At 50.3% G+C, this 18,419-nt stretch overlaps 1 protein-coding gene across 6 annotated transcripts in view; it reads right to left on the bottom strand.

The window, feature by feature from the left end:
* Positions 1-12,339: 12,339 nt before the first annotated feature.
* The window catches only part of HNF1B (HNF1 homeobox B), a 52,608-nt gene continuing 46,528 nt past the window's right edge, over positions 12,340-18,419 (bottom strand). For all 6 annotated transcript variants that reach the window (XM_073879461.1, XM_025851268.2, XM_073879464.1 and 3 more), the window contains one exon: positions 12,340-13,312. In XM_073879461.1, coding sequence (XP_073735562.1) covers positions 13,292-13,312 — 21 coding nt within the window. In that variant the 3' untranslated portion in view covers positions 12,340-13,291. The remainder of the gene's footprint in view (positions 13,313-18,419) is intronic.

Below are 18,419 nucleotides of genomic sequence, written 5' to 3'. Positions count from 1 at the left end.
GCTGCCCCCCACCGGCCAGCAGTCCTCTTGCAACGATGGAGGGATGCTTTCTTAGGTCAAAAGGGAAAGCACTGTTGCTGCTCTGTGGCCAGGCAAACAAGCCGCTGGCTTTGAAGTGCCAGGGGGGGGATGTGCTCAGGCTGGAGTGGGGAGTATGAAGGAGGGGCCCGCAAGCCTCCCCCAAGCCTGGCTGTGTTTGTTAACTCCACCCTCCCGTCCAGGTCTGCTGTATTTGATGTCCGGGGGAAGCGGGAGGAGGGAGGCATACTCCGGGGGTCCTCAGAGGGCTATTTTCAAGGCTTGCTGAGCCTGCGGTCCCACTTAGGAGCTGAATGCAGACTGGGGGCTGAGGCCAGAAGGAGGCCTGCCATGGAAGCCCCCTCCCTTCGAGGTGGTCTACTGGGGTGTGGTCCAGGGCAACCCGCCCAGTGTGCTGCTTCCCTTGGGCCATGTTTTTATTCAGGTGGCATCAGGTAAGAATGAATGGCAGGGGAAGACTGGAGGGAGAAAGAGGCATCTAAAGGCAGCACTGTGCTTTTAGTGGCCACGGGCCCGCCGTTCCCGCTTACGGAGTTTCTTTCTCCCCTTCTCCCCTTCAACAGCAAAGCAGCACAAGGTGGGCAGTTTGTCTCCCCACCCCGCCGGACATGTGCTATGGGTGTGACCAGAGACCTTGCCCACCTGACCCTTCCCCAAGGCAATAAAATGCACTGGGTGAGGACCTCGGGGGTGGGGGAGAAAACTTTGCAGAGTAGAAGCCTGGGTAAGACAGTGCGCCCTCTGGGCTGGCTCTCGGGGCTTGCCTCAGGATTTCACTGCCTTCCAAAGCAGGTTTAAGGCCTTTCAGGCCTGGGCCACAGGGAATGAGATAAGAGATCAAGCATTATTATTTAACCAGTTCAATATCCCATACGATATTTGCCATGAACAGCTTCCCCCCCCCCCCGCCCCCCGCCTCTCTCCTCACTCCTCCTGCACTCCCTCCCTTCTGAACTCCTCTATCTGCTTCACCCAAATGTGCACACTTCTGCCGGATTCTCCCCTCCCCACAGTGCCCCTCTCCAGTCTGTCCCTACCTACCTGCCCCCCCTGCCCTCCCCCCAATGTCGCGGCTGAGAAAGAGCCTGTTGACAATAGGACCTGGAAATCTGGAGTTATAAATCCTTCCAGCACAGCCGCCCTATCTCCATGCCGATGCTTGTGGTGCCACAGAAAGGCTCACCTGCTTGTGACCCATCCCCTTCCTCCCCTGAGTTCTCTGCTCCTCCCCTGCAAACACGGGACAATGGGCAGATGGGAGATACCTGTCTCAACAGGTGCTAGCCTGGCCTCACTTTCCTACAGGGTGATGGGGAGGTCACCCTCCGGCCCGCCCACTCTGGGCATTCCTGTGATTGTGGAAGGCCCCCTTCGACGCCATCCTCCCTTTGGTTCCCCCCTGATTTCAGCTGTGGGAGGCCAAGCCCACTTCAATGGCTTTAGAAGTTTCCATGTTAGCCACTGGGTCCACCGGCCAGAGAGCGGGTGGTGCTGGTACTGTCTGGGAGGGGAGCTTTCCCTGCTAAACCACAAGCCCCTTGAGGGAAGAGTCTGTTTCTTGTCACTGAATCCCTATGCCCAGCAGACTGTGCAGAACACAATTACTGGGTAAACGACTCATAACTATCTGGTAAATTGCTGTCATGCTCATCACCAGGATATTTATTGAGGGCATCTCAGGTGCAGAGACCCCACTAAGCAGTAGGGGGCACAAGGGTTAATTAGACATCATTCCCACTTTCGGGGGCTTACACCAGAATCAGGGAGACCCAGAGGAGCTTCACTTGCCAGGCGGTCAGAGGAGGAAGCGAGGGAGCTAGAGCTGGGGGCCTCGGGGAACCTGCTTTGGTAAGCAAAGTTTGACGAAGAGTAAACTAACAGCAGATAACCTTAGACCCAGATCCTGGTCACTGGGGATCTCTGCATATTCAGAGCAGGGCTGTTAACTCACTGGCTATCTGCCTGTCTAGCTTTTTCCTATGTCATGTCAGTGTCCTCGGCTCAAAAATGTGAAAAAAAGTAAAAAAGTAGTGTCTCTATTTGGAACGCATTTCTTAAGCCCTTAGCCTGGGGGCGCCTGGGTGGCTCAGTTGGTTAAGCGACTGCCTTCGGCTCAGGTCATGATCCTGGAATCCCGGGATCGAGTCCCACATCGGGCTTCCTGCTCAGCAGGGAGTCTGCTTCTCCCTCTGACCCTCTTCCCTCTCGTGCTTTCTATCTCTCATTCTCTCTCTCAAATAAATAAATAAAATCTTAAAAAAAAAAAAAAAGCCCTTAGCCTGGGCACAGAGGAAGTAAAACTTGCCCCCACTGCGCCATTAGCTGTATCCATGCTGTTTGGTCTGGGCTCCCCGTCAGGAGGAAGGAAGGAGGAGGTGCGGGTGTCTGTCTGGAGTTCAGCTCATCCTAACTCACCTTGATGGAGTGGCTCATTGGTGCTGAGAGCCGTGCTGGCCACCGGAAAGAGAGCAAATGATAATGGGAGTGTAACCCCTCTTCTCAGACAGGGGACTTAGGTCTCCGAGAACCTGGGAGAAGAACAGCAAGCTGATCTTATCGAATCCGAGGGTCAGCCCAGATGGTGGGAGAGACTGTTGCTGTCCCAATGCCATTGTCTCCTCAAGGGCACCTTCTCTGCCTGGAGTGGGGGTCTAGCATCATGCGCGGGCGGTGGGGGTATTGTCAATGGGTGGTATTTTCTGCATGGCTCTTTTAGGCCAGTGCTTCTGAAATGTTTCTACTGAAGTACCATTAATGGCAGAGAAGGGCGAATTCACGCTTCTGAAGGGACCTGGGGTTTTAGATCACAGCAAACAGGAGCTTTCTTTGAAGCCCCATATTTTATCTCAAAAATGTGTGCAAATTTTGTATCATGATCATGCATTTGCTCTTGTATAAAAAATGCAGTTAAAATTACTTATTTCTGAATAAAATTGATGCCCTTGGAAGATAAGCTGTTTTTCCTGTGGCCTCTTGTACTCCCTATGGCTCACTACCCTACGCCCCAGTTTGAGAAGCATGCCTTTTAGGACATCAGACCCATACACAGGCACCACATTCAGGCATACCATCCTGAAGTGGGTCCCTAACATGCTTGCATGGCTATGCCCTTGATACCAAAACATTCCTCTGAGTCTGTCCTATGCTGCCCTGGCCACACAGTCCTCCAGGTTGACCCACAGGATCATCCCTTCCCCTCTGGGCTTATCCTGGTTCCTCTAGCAGGATTTGGAGGTCAGGTGGCCTGGAATGCTGCTCCCCAAATGTCTAGGGACAGTGGCTCTAAACCTTTTTGCAGTCTCCTTCACAGGGAACGGGCAGGGCAGGCAACAGGAGCGTGAGATCCTGAGGGGCTTGAAAACAACTCCTAAAGTGGATACTGAAGGAACTAACTACCTGAAGGGCTAGGAATTGTCCTTGTGGCTGCCTGGGTGGGCTTTAGCACCGTACCCCACCTTGCTTTCCCTGACATAACTGTTCCATCTGTACAAGGGAACTAGGGATCAAGGCTGCTGCTTATCTGACGAGGCAGAAGCTAGGTGATCAGAAGTCTACTGTAGGTTTGCTATGAATTCAGGGTATCAGTGGTTTTCAGATTAAAAAAAATGCAACCCATTGCTTTATTCATTCATGCATTCACACATGTGTTTATTCATTCCTATGAGGTACTGGAGATAGAACGGTGACCAAGAGCAACATGGTCTGGGTCCCTTTAGAACTTACAAATGGGAAGCGCTCGAGTGCCACCTTCCCCTATCTTCCCCGGCACCGCCTGCAGAGGTGGCAGCCATTTCCCACTTGGCAACATGGCTGCCCTCAGACCTCTGGGGAAGCCCAAGAAGTTCATCCAGCACCAGTCAGACCGATATGTCAAAATTAAGCACAACTGGTGGAAACCCAGAGGCACTGACAACAGGGTGCACAGAAGATTCAAGGGCTAGATCTTGATGCCCAACATCGGTTACGGGAGCAACAGGAAAACAAAGCACATGCTTCCCGGTGTCTTCTGAAGTTCCTAGTTCACGACGTCAAGTGCAACAAATCTTACTGTGCAGAGATTGCTCACAATGTCTCCTCCAAGAACTGCAAAGCCCCCAGGGAAAGAGCAGCCCAGCTGGCCATCAGAGTCACCAAGCCCAATGCCAGGCTGCGCAGCCCAGAAAATGAACAGAGAGACAGCTTATGTGCACGTCATACTTATGTTAATAAAACCATAAAACTACAAAAGAAGAACTTACAAATGACAGACAGAATTAAGCAAATAATCTCCAAGGAAGTGAAAAAACCTCAGACAGGGCCGGCCCAGGGCTTTCTGCCACCAGCTGCCTTGGAATGTTTTATCCAGAAGTGTAAGTACATAAAGAACAGGTTCTGGGCTAAGTCAGAGGTAACGGCGGATTTACCATCTGCAACTTCTTGTATGAAGGTAAAAAACATAAAACACGATTCCCCTCCAAGTCTGCCCGCCTGCCCAACTGCGCCAGGACAATGCACCAAACCCTGGGTGTGCGAACACGCTTGAGGGTGAGGAAATTCAGAGTCTCACTGGATCCTCAGTTTGGAGCTGTGACACGAAATGGCCCCATTTCACAGATACACAACCTGAGGCCTCAGAGAAGCAAAGCAGCCCCTTGACGCTCACTTGATGAGACCGAGATGGGGGTCACCAAGGGGGTGGGAAGGAGTAGGGCTGAGGGTGTGACTCTTGGTTCTAATGAGCAGTGCTGGGTTAGAGGCCTCTAGCAACTTGCCAGACAGACCCCCATGGTTCTGGAGACACTGGCCCCTGCCTCTTATCTTTCTTCCCCATGATGTGTGCAGATCTAATGGCTCTCGTGCAGAAAAACCCTGGACTCCAAACCTCAGCTCCGAGCTGGGGGGACAATGGACACATGGGCTTTGGAATGTATGCAAACAACCCAGAGCCCTGTCTCCCTCCTCCCCAAAGACTGACCAATGACCCCTATGCCTGTGCCTGGATTGTTCCTAAGAAAGCCAGCGTGGCTTTGGCCACTGCCTGACAAAAGATTGTCACACTTTTCTACCCTTCACTTTTGGAGTATCTTCATCTGAACCTGCGCTTCAACCACATTCGGACTAAGTTTGGGTGTAGAGCTAAATCATGTTTAGAGTCACCTTCCTATGACATTGAGGCCTCCAGGAGAGTCACTGAAAAGTCTGTGAGGTCTGCTAATTCCACTGAGAGTGAGGAATGTGTTTATTCTTCCATGGGGCAAAGATCCCCCACTCGAAGTGACGCTGCCACATTGTGTAACCAGGAACATGGGCTGTTGCTGATGTAAACACATGGCCAGGGGCAGACCTGCCAGGAGCTCAGTCTCCTTTTCCCAGAGGTGTTTCTTATGAATGGTTGTGCCCAGTGAAGCAATTTCCTGCCTTGTAAACTTCTGCCCAGCAAACCACATCTCCTAGCTATCGCTGCCTGGCTCTGGGTCATAAAACAATTCCCCAGAGACCAATCTGAGCCCGATCAAGAGTCCTTGAGTAACAAGAAAATTACCCTCCACCTGCAGACGTAATGACACTTTGCAAGCTAGTGGCTTTGCAGTTACTGAACGTAAACATCACATGCTTTCCCCCATGCCTTCTTCCCTCTGCTCATCTGAGATGTGGGGCCCACGTATTTGATTCTCAGACTCTGGTCCTCTCCTTGGAGGCACTGGCTGGCTAGTGACCCATTACCTTGACCTGAGGACCTTGCAGCCTGGAGAACATATTTCAGTGTGTCAGATCATGATTTACAGAACCAGGGCAAGAGAAGTTCAGGCAGGGGTCCCAGGCATGCAGAAGACAGAAGGTTTGGGCTCAGACAACACTGGGAACTCATTGATTTGGACATTCATTTTGCATGTTGTGGTCCCTCGATGTGGAAAGTCTCCCCCACCCCCCTTCTGCCTGGTGAACTGTCACTCATTCTTTATGACGTAGTTCAAGTGTCTTTCAAAGAACCTTCTCTGATTTCTATCTAAACAGAATTGCTTCCATTGTCCTACCACTCTGCCTTCTCACACCTACACACTGCAGTGCAATCACCTGCTAATTTGTTTGTCTCCCCAGCCAGGTTGGGAATTCCCTCAGGGCATCTTGGAACCCCCAGTACCTACCACACTAAACTGGCTCAAAGTCAGTGTGCAAAAGAGGTTTGTTGAATGAATGAGTGAATGGGAATCTATTACATCCCTCTCCACCATACTTAGATGCTTTGCATAATGAAAACGTGCAAAGAACACAGTTAAAGGAATGAAGACCTGGGCTGGGCTGGGCTGGTGAAGAAAGGCATCGCCTAGGGTTTCTGTCCTTGAGAAGTTTGCAATCTGGTCACCTTCCTGTGGATGACAGGAATATTTGCAGATGGGGTATAGAGAGTGGGCCCATGGGTAGATAGAAGTGGTTTGTTGTTGTTGGTTTTCCTTCTTGAGTGTCAGCTCAGGAGCCAGAATGGGTTCTAAGCTGGCCTAACTAGCCCTAGTTAGCTACTGCGCTAGCCATAAGACATTACCTAGGACCTCCATTTTTATCTATTTCCTCTCTTATCCCCATTTATAAAGTAATAACAATGAGGGGTGTCTGGGTGGCTCAGTCGGTTGGGTGTCCAACTCTTGGTTTTGGCTCAGGTCATGATCTCAGGGTCCTGGGATTGAGCCCCACGTTGGCCTCCTCACCCAGCAAGAAGTCTGCTAGAGATTCTCTCTCTCTCTCAAATAAATAAATAAAATCTTAAAAAAAATAGTAATAACGACTTGCTCCTTCCTTTGAAGTTTGAGGAGTTTGAGATAGTGGTGGTGGTAGGTAGACAGTGGGTCATTTTTCAGACATTTGACTAGTAAACTCCATGGCATACATACACACATTCATTCATTCAAACAGTATTTCCTGAGCACTTAATTTGTGCCAGGTACCGAAGGATGGGGTCCAAACAGTGAACAAAACACCAAGTCCCTGTTCTCATAGAACTTACATGCTAGTCGGGGGAAGACAGACAGTGACAGTGGGGTTGGGGCCCATCATGTTTTCTCATGTAGTCCTGGAAGGACTGGAGGCTAATAATGAACACTTATTGAGCACTTTCTATATACCAGGCAAAAGGCTTGATGCACCTTGCATCTCCGTTAATCCTTACGACAACCTTATTTGCAGATATGGAAACAGAGAGGCTAAGTACACTTCCCAACATCACACATCTAGTAAGTGGCAGAGCCTGGATTTGAACCTAGATTTTTACTGCCCTCCAGCCTGAGCTCTTCACTACAACTCTATACAGCAGCAGCAAATACTTACTAGACGAACAAAGAAGTGGATGAATGGTTAACCCTAACTACAGTGGTAGCCTGTTTTGCTTCCATGATACAAACGTGAGCGACATGTTTAAGTTTTTCATTTACTTATTAATTCAAGCTTCTCCAAAGTATGGCTCCTGTTGAAATAGGTTTCCTAAAGATTGAGAAACAAGCACCTTTCTCCTTACCACTCATGTTTCCTGGGCAACGCAATCTGTTTTATGAATAGGATTTTTTTTCTGCCAGGTTTATTGAAGAATAATTGACATATAAAACTGTATAACCTGAAGGCCTGCAGCATGATAATTTGATTTGTATATATTGTGAAGTAATTACAGATTTTTAAAAAAGATTTTATTTATTTATTTGAGACAGAGAGAAAGAGAGAGAGCAGGGAGGGGCAGAGGGAGAAGGAGAGAGAGAATCTCAAACAGGCGCCACGCTCAGTGCAGAGCCTGATGTGGGGCTCGATCTCACGACCCTGAGTTCATGACTTGAGCCGAAATCAAGAGTTGGACATCCAACTGACTAAGCCACCCAGATGCCCCAAAAGTGACCCTTTTTTTAACGGTTTTTCTCCCCTAGCCTAGGACAGTATGTAGCACATAGTAAGTACTCAATAAACATGGGTTGGATGAATGACTGAATGTCACGTTATTGCCCCTGGAGAGCTCCAACATCACATCTATGATGATAGCAGGCACAATCCCACGACCTACTACCAAGTTGCTTCCTAAAGTGCCACTTTAAAAAACATCTGAGGTAGAGTCCATGATCCGACAGCCCTGTTTTTCATTTTCTACAACATCAGTTGCTATTTCCTCCTTCGTTCAGGCCCCCAAACCTCACAACCGCCTTCAGTGCCTCTCTTTCTCAGACTCTGCGTGCATCAAGCCCTTTGCCTGGTATATAGAAAGTGCTCAATAATCTTGGTGCCTCCAAATCCTGTCCCTTCAAGAGGACACCCACAATCAGGCCCGCTCTCTTCACCTCCACTACCACCCCTGGTCTCAGGTTGATGACAGCAACGGCTTCTGAGGGTTTTCTGCTGTCACTCTTGGCCCCTCCCTACAACTCAGCAGCCAGAGGGATCCTCTGAAAACAGAAGTTCCGTCTTGTCCCTGCTCTGTTCATAACTGACGGCCTTCAGCTCCTTCAGAGTAAAAGCCGGGTCCTCGCGGCAGCTTACAGCAGTCCCTTCAGATGGTGACAAGGCCCTCGGTCATTTGTCGTCATGCCTCACACCCTGCTCTCCTCCCTGACCTGCCGTTCTCCCTGTCGCTCAGATCCAGCTCCTCTAGCCTCCCTGCTGGATCTTTCATAGGTGGGGTTTTTTTTTTTTTTAATATTTTATTTATTTGTCAGAGAGAGAGAGAGCACAAGCAGGGGGAGCGGCAGGCAGAGGGAGAAGCAGCCTTCCCGCCGAGCAGGGAGCCCGATGCAGGGCTCGATCCCAGGACCCTGAGATCATGACCTGAGCTGAAGGCAGATGCTTAACTGACTGAGCCACCCAGGCACCCCTCATAGATGGTTTTGTCATCACACACCATTCACAGTTACTGCTTGTCTCCCCCACCAGAATGAACTTCAGGAGGGGAAGGATGTTTTTTAAGTAATCTCTACAGCCCAAGCAGGGCTCGAACTCACGACACCGAGATCAAGAGTCACATGCTCCCCCAACTGAGCCAGCCAGGCGCCCCAAGAGGGGGAAGGATTTTTATGTATTTGGTTCACTGATGTATCCGCAGCATCCAGAACAATGGTGCCTGGCACACAATAGGTGTCAGTAAATAATTTGTTGGATAAATAAATGAGGGACATTGTTTTGGACTAGACGATGTTTCCAAAAGCAAAGTGATATGCAGAAGGTCTTACAATATCAGGAAATCAGACACATTTTCCTTATACTGGGATTTTTTGGTCTTTTAAAAAAAATTAGCTTTCTCTTTTTATCCATTTGTAATTGAGAATAATTTAATATAATTGGCTTATTAAGGTTGTCTGGACAATAGGGCACAGAAGAGAAACCTGCCTTTTGGGAACATAACAGTATGTAGGAAAATTAAGTAGGTGGAGACTGCAAAGAAATATCTCGTGTTTGTGTTGCGTGATCTGTTGGCATAAACATACATATGCAGACTGTGTGAAAACTGCTTTGATGATTCCTGCTTTTGATGTTACCCTCCCACCCCCTTGTTTGCTCTGCTCTGCTCTCCCTTAGAACGTGTTTCCTCTCTCTCTGTGCGCAGAGCATTGTACATACACCCAGGAAAAAATGGTCATTCAGGCGTGTGTGAAGTCCTGCATACCCCAAAGATTCATTTAAAAAATACGGTCATGTTATAAATCTTGGCTGACAACCTAGTATTTGCCTAGCCAGAATGACCTCTGCACCATAACTGGGGGCAGAGGGTGGGGGAGAGAGGGAGAGGGAGGAGGATGGAGTGGGAGGGACAGGCTTTATAGGCATTCGGTTTAGCGGATTGCGGCTTCTCATGAATATTCAGCCTGTTTGATGCAATTGGGGTGTGTCTGAAGCATTAAATCATGAATATGTCATAGTCAGTGCACTGGCAATCTTATATTCTGGAGCAGATTTTGATGGTGTGTGTTTGAATTAATTCCTAATTCAAAGAAGGCACATCAGCCCTGATTTTTTTGGGAAGGAGTTTGCTCCTATTTCTTCCTGACCCACACCATTCCTTGCTCTGGGCAGTCCTCCTCCATGGCCCCCACTCACCTTTAGTCTGGGCCCCCTGGCTCTCACACTTCCTGCAAAGTCACCGCATTTTACCTTCTTCTTTCCCTTACAAGACAAAGGCTCTCCCCAGTCAAGCCTTTCCTCTCTCCTCAGACCTCCCTCCCTAATTCATCCTTGGTTCCCTGCTGGATTTGCCATACCTCCTAGAAATGAACAACATCAGTTTACCGGTAATCTGGCAGTTTTCTTTACCAAGTATCAAATTTGTGATGAGGTGATCTGGAAATAGCAACAAAGCCCAGAAGACCACATGAGAAGTCACTGTGGGATGACAGGATACTAACACAACGTTGCAGGTACACTTCCCAAGCGCTTGACATGTATCAACTCATTTACTCCTCAAACAATCGTATACAGTAGGTACTATTATCATCACTCAATTTTACGCAGGAAGACAATGAGGATGGGGTTAAGTGCTGAGGTTGGAGATTCTAATCAAGGCATTCTGGCTCCAAAAGGAATATCAAAGACTTGCCCCCCCCCTGCCCCCCGCCCTCAGCTGTGGGCCAAGAGCTGAGATTCCCTGGGTGTCTGCATTGTGTTCTTATCCACCTGAATCTAGCAGCTAACCCTCCAGTTATCTCTGCCTTTGGTGGGGAATAGTCCACTGTTGGGCGTGGAAAAAGTTAAGGCAGGTCTTCATTACCAATTTCATTTCTTACCCATGGGTGTTAAAATGAAATCTGCTTCCCCAGGGCTCACCCTAGAAAATGACAGTAGGTCATGGAAAAAACAAAAACAAAACAGGTCCATCTGTCTGTTAGTCTAGGCTCCAGGTGTAAAGAGAGAGCCTGGAAATGTCAATCCACGAGGTTCTGGAGGAAGAATGGGGGTTTTTAGTTGCAAGTGAATCTTCAGCGTGGATAATTCCACCTGAACCCTCCACGGTGACCCCTTGCCCCCCTTAGAGCCAATGTAGGAGGTCCCTGCTTGATGCAGAAGGGAGACGCCAACCTTCCCATCGTTGTTTTCTGTGTGTCTTGGTTTCTATAGGGTTTGGTTAGGAAACGTCCCTAGAGACTAGCCCCACCCACCCATCCTTGCTCCCCTCAGCCTCCAGCTCTGTCCACAAGACCTCTTGGATGAATAAGATCTTCTGGGTTCTCAGGGTTATTGCAACAATGCAAGATCTAAATCTGTCAAATGCAGATACCTGCTGTCCCAGAAACAACATGAGTCCGGATATAAGGTTCCAACTGAGACTGGGGCTTGAGGCCTATATTCCCTTCCTCTTCCTAGAACTCACAGGAGCCATCCAATAGGACCTCTCAGCTAGCGACAGTGGATCTTGGCCTCTCTTGGCACGTGGTGCTTGGCCTTGGCCCCCGCTCCTCTCGACCCAACCATGAGTTTTCTCTTGACCCATTCGGCTCCAGTTCCATTGTCTAGGGGAGCCAGGAACCAGAGGAGGTCGGCATTTCCATATCTAGCCATCCCTGTCCTGGGCACATAGTAGAACATGTTCTCCGTAAATCTGCACAGCTCACCGTGAAGTGCAACTTCCACTGCACTGGGATTTGGAAAAACCTGTTTCTTGGGGCCTGCTCAGCAGAATTCCCTTGCTCACACCTTCCTGGGAAATGCTCGGATGAGAAGCAAGAAACCACATGCTGGTAGGGTCTATGCTGTACAAGAGGACACAGCAAAGCGGACAGATACATCCTCCTTCTTCCTGGAGTCAACACTGGATTATTTGTGGCAAAGCCCCTGCGGGTGGAGGGTCCAGGCCTTTGGCTTTTCACCTTTTGGACGAGTTGTGTTCATTAGCATCCTTGCCAGAGCGGGAAAGCCGGGCAGGAGGCAACACTCACGGGAGCCTGTTCTCCTAGTGACTAATGGCTCTAGGGAAGGAAGGACAGGCTGGGGTTAATGCTTAAAATGAGGCTGAAAAAGGCACCCACAGGGTTTCTAGTCTTCCCGCTTTTTATCTGTTCCTATGACCAAGAGTCACCAAGAGCTGGCTCCACTCCTTCACTCCTGTGAGCTGTGGGGAAGGCAAAGGTGTTGCCTCCTGCTCTGGCCGGAGCCCCTCGGAGGGGCCTGTGGAGTCTGGCTGGGGGTATGGACTCTTCTGACCTTAGCAGTGCAGCCGGCACGGACACACCAGGACACGCAGCCACGAGCCCGGTGGAATGCGTGGAACATTCCAAGGGGAGTCGGGGCCGGGGGCGAGGGGGTGGGGGGTTCTCGGCGGAACCTTGGCAGACAAAAGCATCAGAGACAGAAATAGGAGACTCTGGGCAGTGATAAAATAGTTTTAATGGGAGGCTTTCGGAGAGAGTAATGCTTTCTTGTGCTATCAAGCAGCCAGTTTTCCTGCCTTGCGGCATCTTGGTGGTGGACTGGCTGAACCCCCAGCCCTGCCGGAAGCTAGGGTATCAGTCTGACACCATGTGCTGCCCCTCCAGGATCCAGAGGTGTGTCTTCACAACAGGAGGCCAGCGTTAGCTGGCGGTCAGTCCCACAGACACGGTCCCGGTCCCGGTGTGTGTCCAGGCCGGAGGGAAAGGGGGAGGAGCTTTCACTCCCGACTCAGGCTATTTCTCCATGGGGGGGGCGGGGAAGGGGGCCAATCACTTGGAAGATTCAACTCCGACCTTTACAAAGAGAACTAACAGACACTTTAGTATTATATACAGGGTGGGCGGGGAGGAAGCGGAGGGGCAATTGCACTTAATTACATTAGGTTATAGTTTACACCCATTGGAGAAATTTACTTCTTCAAAAGAAATCTCAAGATCAGCTGGGATGGGGTAGGGGGCGGGAGGCTGCTGATATTTACAGTGTGTTTGGCTCAGTTCAATAGCACGTGTCCTCATCATTTCAGTAACAGGTTCAAGTTTTTCGCATCAGTTTGTTCGACGAGGGAGCGCAACGTAGACACGACAGCTTTCTCTCTTCCTCCTCCGTGGTTTCTCGGCTCCCACCCGTGGGCCGGATAGGAGTCCTGGACATCTTGGGAGAGACATGGCGACAATACTGCATAGAAGGGGAGGGAAGCTGCACTCTGGGCTGTGCCTCCCAGCCGGCTATCCTTGTCTGTCCGAGACGCCAGCGGAATGTCAGGTAGGCAGGGACCTCTCTCGAAGGTGCCTGTCAGGCCACTGGCCTTTTCCGTGACAGCTGCCTGGAGGCGGACGGTGTGGCAAATAGGGTCCTTGTTGCTGTGCACAAAGTAAGTGATGGGTGGGCATCACCAGGCTTGGAGGGGGCACTGCAGAGAGAGGAGAGAGAGCTCAGCGGCGTGCATTCAGCAGGCACGAGGCCATTCGTTTGGCTTCTCCAGGGGAGCCTGGACCCCACTCAGCCAGCCGCGGGCTGAGGACCCACAGTGCCCGCTCAGTGCCCCAGGGTTGGTGCTGAAGCACGCTCCCTTTACGGAAACTCGCGAGCCAGGTTTCCCAGCCACTTCAGAAGACAGCAGTGAATTGCTGCGGACCTTGAAATAGTCTTAGCTCGCTGACCTTTATCCTGAAGTCAAGCTCCTCTTTCTGTGAGCATGGGGTTTACGGCGTGCTCAGTGTGGTTGCAACGGCAGCTAGACCCGAGCTCTTGCCTCTCATGGAAGTAAGGGTCCTCTTCCTAACACCTCTAAGGGCAGGGGTCCCCTAGACCACGGATTCCCAAATTTTAATGGACCCATGAATACCAGAGAGCCTGTGAAAAGGTGGATTCCGACTGAGTGGGCTTGAGGTGGGGCCTAAGCACCTGCATTTCTAATCAGCTCCCAGATTGGCCAGAACTGCCGATCTACTTGAGCAACAGGCTATAAAGCACATGAGAAAATCGCCACTTGCTCAAACGACCCATCAGGGAAGGCGTGAGGGGAATTACAAAGTGCTTTCTACAGCCTTGTTCCTATTAAGACAAGAACTCTGGGCTGAAGGCCTCCGATGCCAGACTTCCAGGTGGGCGGGAGGGGGGCAGGAGACCCCAGAACGGATGGAGAAACCCCCCGAGAGGAGCCACGGCCCACATCCTGGGGGTGGCCTCCCCTTCCAGGGCCCTGGGCCTCATTCATTTTGGCTGTCGTGGAACATCATTCTGTCCTTTTCTCTCCAGGGAGACCCTTTGGCTTTCCTCTGTCTCTTCCTTCCCTTTCATTTGTTTTGGCATCTCAGGGGAAAGTTCTGCCTTGTGGCTTAATGGCTCCTTCTCTAAGGACTCTTCCTTCAACACTCAGGAGCTTATATGTGCATGCATACACACACACACACACACACACACACACACACACACACACACACACCCCTATCATTACTGCTAAAGGCCTATTATTGCATTATTATCTCATCAGTGCTCCCAGCCATAATCCTGCACAAGGTTGCCATTATGCCCATTTTACAGATTAGGAAGACAAGCTCAAAGAGAGCCAATTAGCCAGCTTCAGAACTAGGACAGCATAGAGACAGAGATTCAAATTGGTTCTGGGTGCCCTCGGGCACGTGTTATGCTTTGAGGTTAAGGGTCCTCTCCTAGCTTTGTGTTCTTAGTCCGGCACTCTCTTCGTGCCTGTTTTCTCGCTTGTGCAATGGAGGCTGTTGAGGAGTCAGGCGAACTGATACATGGGAAGGGCTCAGAATTAACGCTGGGGCTGCACAGGGTGCCCGGGCCTGCGAGCCCTCTTCAGAGTGTGATTGCATTCGAGGGGACAGGTTCTGACCCTTTTAAATTCTTGAGGCCCTGGTCAGGGTCCCCTGATACCCTTTGCCTCCTCTTCCTCCCGCCACCCACCCCCCACGTTCGAGTCTCTTTACTTCCCACTATCAGCCTTTTTCCAATTTTCAGATTTCAGGTGAGGAGAGAGAAAATGGCTTGTGACCTTGCAGGTTTCAATAGAAGAGCAAACAAGAAGGGCAGATAAGGAGACGCCAGCGAGATTCTATGACCTGTCATTAGGGATGGGCTTCCCAGCTATCAAATGTTTGCTCACATAATAAAATGGTGGCAGAGCCCTAAATGTTGTCAAAGGTACTAGAGTTATTTGTCCCTTTCAGAGTCTAAACACAAACAGCTGATAAGGGGTGCACTGGGGTCCCTCAGAACCAAGGCCTGGCATACCCAGCCCCACGGGGGCCCTGCCCAGAAGATCTGAAAGGGGTGGTAGTAGCTGTGGTAACGGTTAAGGACGTCCTCGCTCTAAGGGGGCTGATTACAGATGGTAGGAGCTAACGTTTACTGAGGTCCTACTGTGTGCCAGGCACTGCGCTACGTAAGGGCTTTACATGCATCCTTGTATTGGATTCACACGTCAGCCCTTTGAAGCAGGAAATTATCATTCATTCATGCAACACGTTTTTGAATGCTTTCTACAGGCTTAGCGCTTTTTTAGGCACTGGGCATATGTAGCCATGAACAAGACCCTGTCCATTTCGTCACAGAGTTTATATTCTAGAGAGAGTTTTGAATAGTAAATAAGTAAATGAATATATATATGTGTGTGTGTATACGTGTTTGTGTGTGTGTGTGTGTGTATAGTACACGTCTATAAAATAAAATTTCAGGTAGAGATGAATGCTCTGTAGAAAAAATACACATGATAACAGGTTAGACTGATTTGAAGGAAAGGGGAATAATTTACAGAGGGCAATCAGGAGGGGCCTCCTTGAAGTGGTAACATTTGAGCTGAATGAGACGAGGGAGCAAGCGTGCAAACATGTGCATTATGGAGCCCACAAACGCAGAAGTCCTTAAGTGGGATCACCTCAATTATGGCTCAGCTGAAGCCGACTAGAAGAGGGAGGTGGGAAGGGAGGTGAGAAGGGCAGGGTCGGCACGGGGCTGATCACACTGGGCGCTAAGAAGCCCTCATTTTGGCTTGGTTGCAATGGGAAGCTATTGGAGTTTTGATGGGGCAGGGGTGACATGATTGGTTTCTCCTTTTAAGAGATGATTCTCGCTGCTACGTAGTGAGCAGACCATAACCACCATGGTGGGGCAGGAGTGAGAGTGGGAGTCGGAAGTTGGGGCCACTGTAGGGAATCAGTGAGGGAAGGGGGTGGACTGGTGGGAAGGGGAGAAGCACTCAGGTGTGGGATGCATTCTGCAGGATCCCTAGCAGAACTTACCGAGGGACTGGTTGTGGGATGTGCAGAGAACAATCAAGGAGACTCTCAGGTATCGCCCCTGAACAACTGGTACCATTTTTGGAAATGGAGAAGCCCAAGGAAGAAGCAGTTTGAGTAGGGAGAAATAGGGGCAAAATGAAGAGTTCCTATTTTAGCGAGGCTTGTCATGCCAAAGATGCACTGGATTTACGAATGGGCATTCAAGGGAGAGGTCCGTACTGGAGACAGAACTACTGGATCCATCAGTGTGGACACTTGATCCAAAGCCATGGGAGTGGAGGAGATCATCCAGGAGTGACCACAGCAGAGAATGAGCCCCAGGGCCCTCCAACAACTGAATGTTGGGAAGACAAGCTGCCAGCAACGGAAATGAGGAGTGCCACAGTGGAGAGAACCAGGAATGGGTACTGTCCTAAAACCCAAGTGAGAAAAGAGGGAGTGATCAGCTATGTCAGAGGCAGAGATGGAAAAGGACCCATTGGTTTGACAACACGGTGGTACTAGTGAGTTGGACAGGAGAGGTTTCAGTACAGTGTGAGGACAAATGGCTATCAGGAATAGCCTCAAGACAGAACTGGACGGTGCCTGGGTGGCTCAGTCGTTAAGCATCTGCCTTCGGCTCAGGTCATGATCCCGGGGTCCTGGGATCGAGCCCCGCATCGGGCTCCCTGCTCAGCGGGAAGCCTGCTTCTCCCTCTCCCTCTCCCCCTGCTTGTGTTCCATCTCTCACTGTGTGTCTCTCTCTGTCAAATAAATAAATAAAATATTTAAAAAAAAAAACTAGATCAAAAAAAAAAGACAGAACTGGAGCTGAGGAAGTAGAGACAGTGAGTACAGATAACTCACTGCTGTTATTATTAAATTAGATTAATTATGGCTCTATTAACTAAAAGTAATGATGGGGCACCTGGGTGGCTCAGTCAGTTAAGCATCTGACTCTTGATTTTGGCTCCGGTCATGATCTCAGGGTCGTGAGATCGAGCCCCTATGTTTCGACCTGTGCTGGGTGTGGAGCCTGCTTACGCTTCTTTCTCTCCCTCTCCCACCGCCCCTCCCCTGCCTTTCTCGCCCTCTCAAATTAATAAATAAATGTAATGATTGTACTTCCAGTTTTACCAATGAGGGAACTGAGGCCTCGAGAGATTGTAGGTCACTTGCCCAGAGTCTCTCAAGAGAAAAGTTTGTGCTCCTCAACACAAGGAAGATGACTTCCTTCTACCTTCTGAGTGTGATGGTCACGGGAAAATAAATGCCCTTTGCCATTTACAATCTTCCTTCTTAAGCTTGAGAGACACTCAGGGTTGCCAAGCGGGGGGGAGCCAAGTTTGCCCCAGCTGCCACGGGCGGGGTGTTTTGAGCCAAGCACCGAGCTATGTATGTTACAAGACTTAGTGCGTTTAGTCCTTTCCATGATCCCACGGAAGAGGAATCATCATTTTCACATTACAAGCTAGGAACCTGATGCGCAGAGAGACTAGGACTTTTCCCCGAGGTCACACAGATAGAAAGTGGTAAGACGTTAGGCCTGGGTCGGCCTAACTGCCAAGTTGGCGCTCTTAACCGTCACACTGTCCTGCCTGACCACCAGTGGAGAAGGTTGGGACGTGAGAAGCTGCCAGGGATTTCTGAGAGGCCATCTAACTCCTTCTTAGCACCCCTGAGCAGGGAGTGCCAGTGGGGGGAGGGGGGGCTCTCCTGACCTCTCTGTAAACGAGCAAGTGGAGCAGTGGGTTCAGAGGTTGTGGAAACAGGATTCGGCGCGCAGCCTGCCCACACTTGTCCTAACCCATGTCAGTGCCTTGCTGTGGTCTTGTTCCAGACTGGCGGGGCATTGTTTTACAGGAGCTCGGGCACAGACCCACTCAGATGGTTAACTCACCAGCACCCACGGTTAAGGAGGAGGGGCAGGGAGGCACACAGAGCTGTAGGAGCTGCAGGTGAGAAAGACCCAGCCCAGAGGTTCCTGAAATGTGATCCACCCAGCCCCCGGGCAGGTGGCTGTCCTGACAAGGGAAACACTGGGATCAGATATAAGTTCAAATCCTGGCTTGAGCCTTATGCCTGCATAACCTTGGGTCATTCTTCTGAGTGCTGAAAAAGGGACAGGATGGGGCGCCTGGGTGGCTCAGTTGGTTAAGCGACTGCCTTCGGCTCAGGCCATGATCCTGGAGTCCCGGGATCGAGTCCTGCATCGGGCTCCCTGCTCGGCGGGGAGTCTGCTTCTCCCTCTGACCCACTTCCCTCTCTTGCTCT

The sequence above is a fragment of the Callorhinus ursinus genome, unplaced genomic scaffold (genome assembly GCF_003265705.2).
Source record: "Callorhinus ursinus isolate GAN/ISIS: 27379988/994484 unplaced genomic scaffold, GSC_fseal_2.0 scaffold34, whole genome shotgun sequence".
Classification (NCBI taxonomy): Eukaryota; Metazoa; Chordata; class Mammalia; order Carnivora; family Otariidae; genus Callorhinus; species Callorhinus ursinus.
Note: the sequence above shows the minus strand (reverse complement) of the source record. Positions and strands in the feature narration are given on the sequence as shown.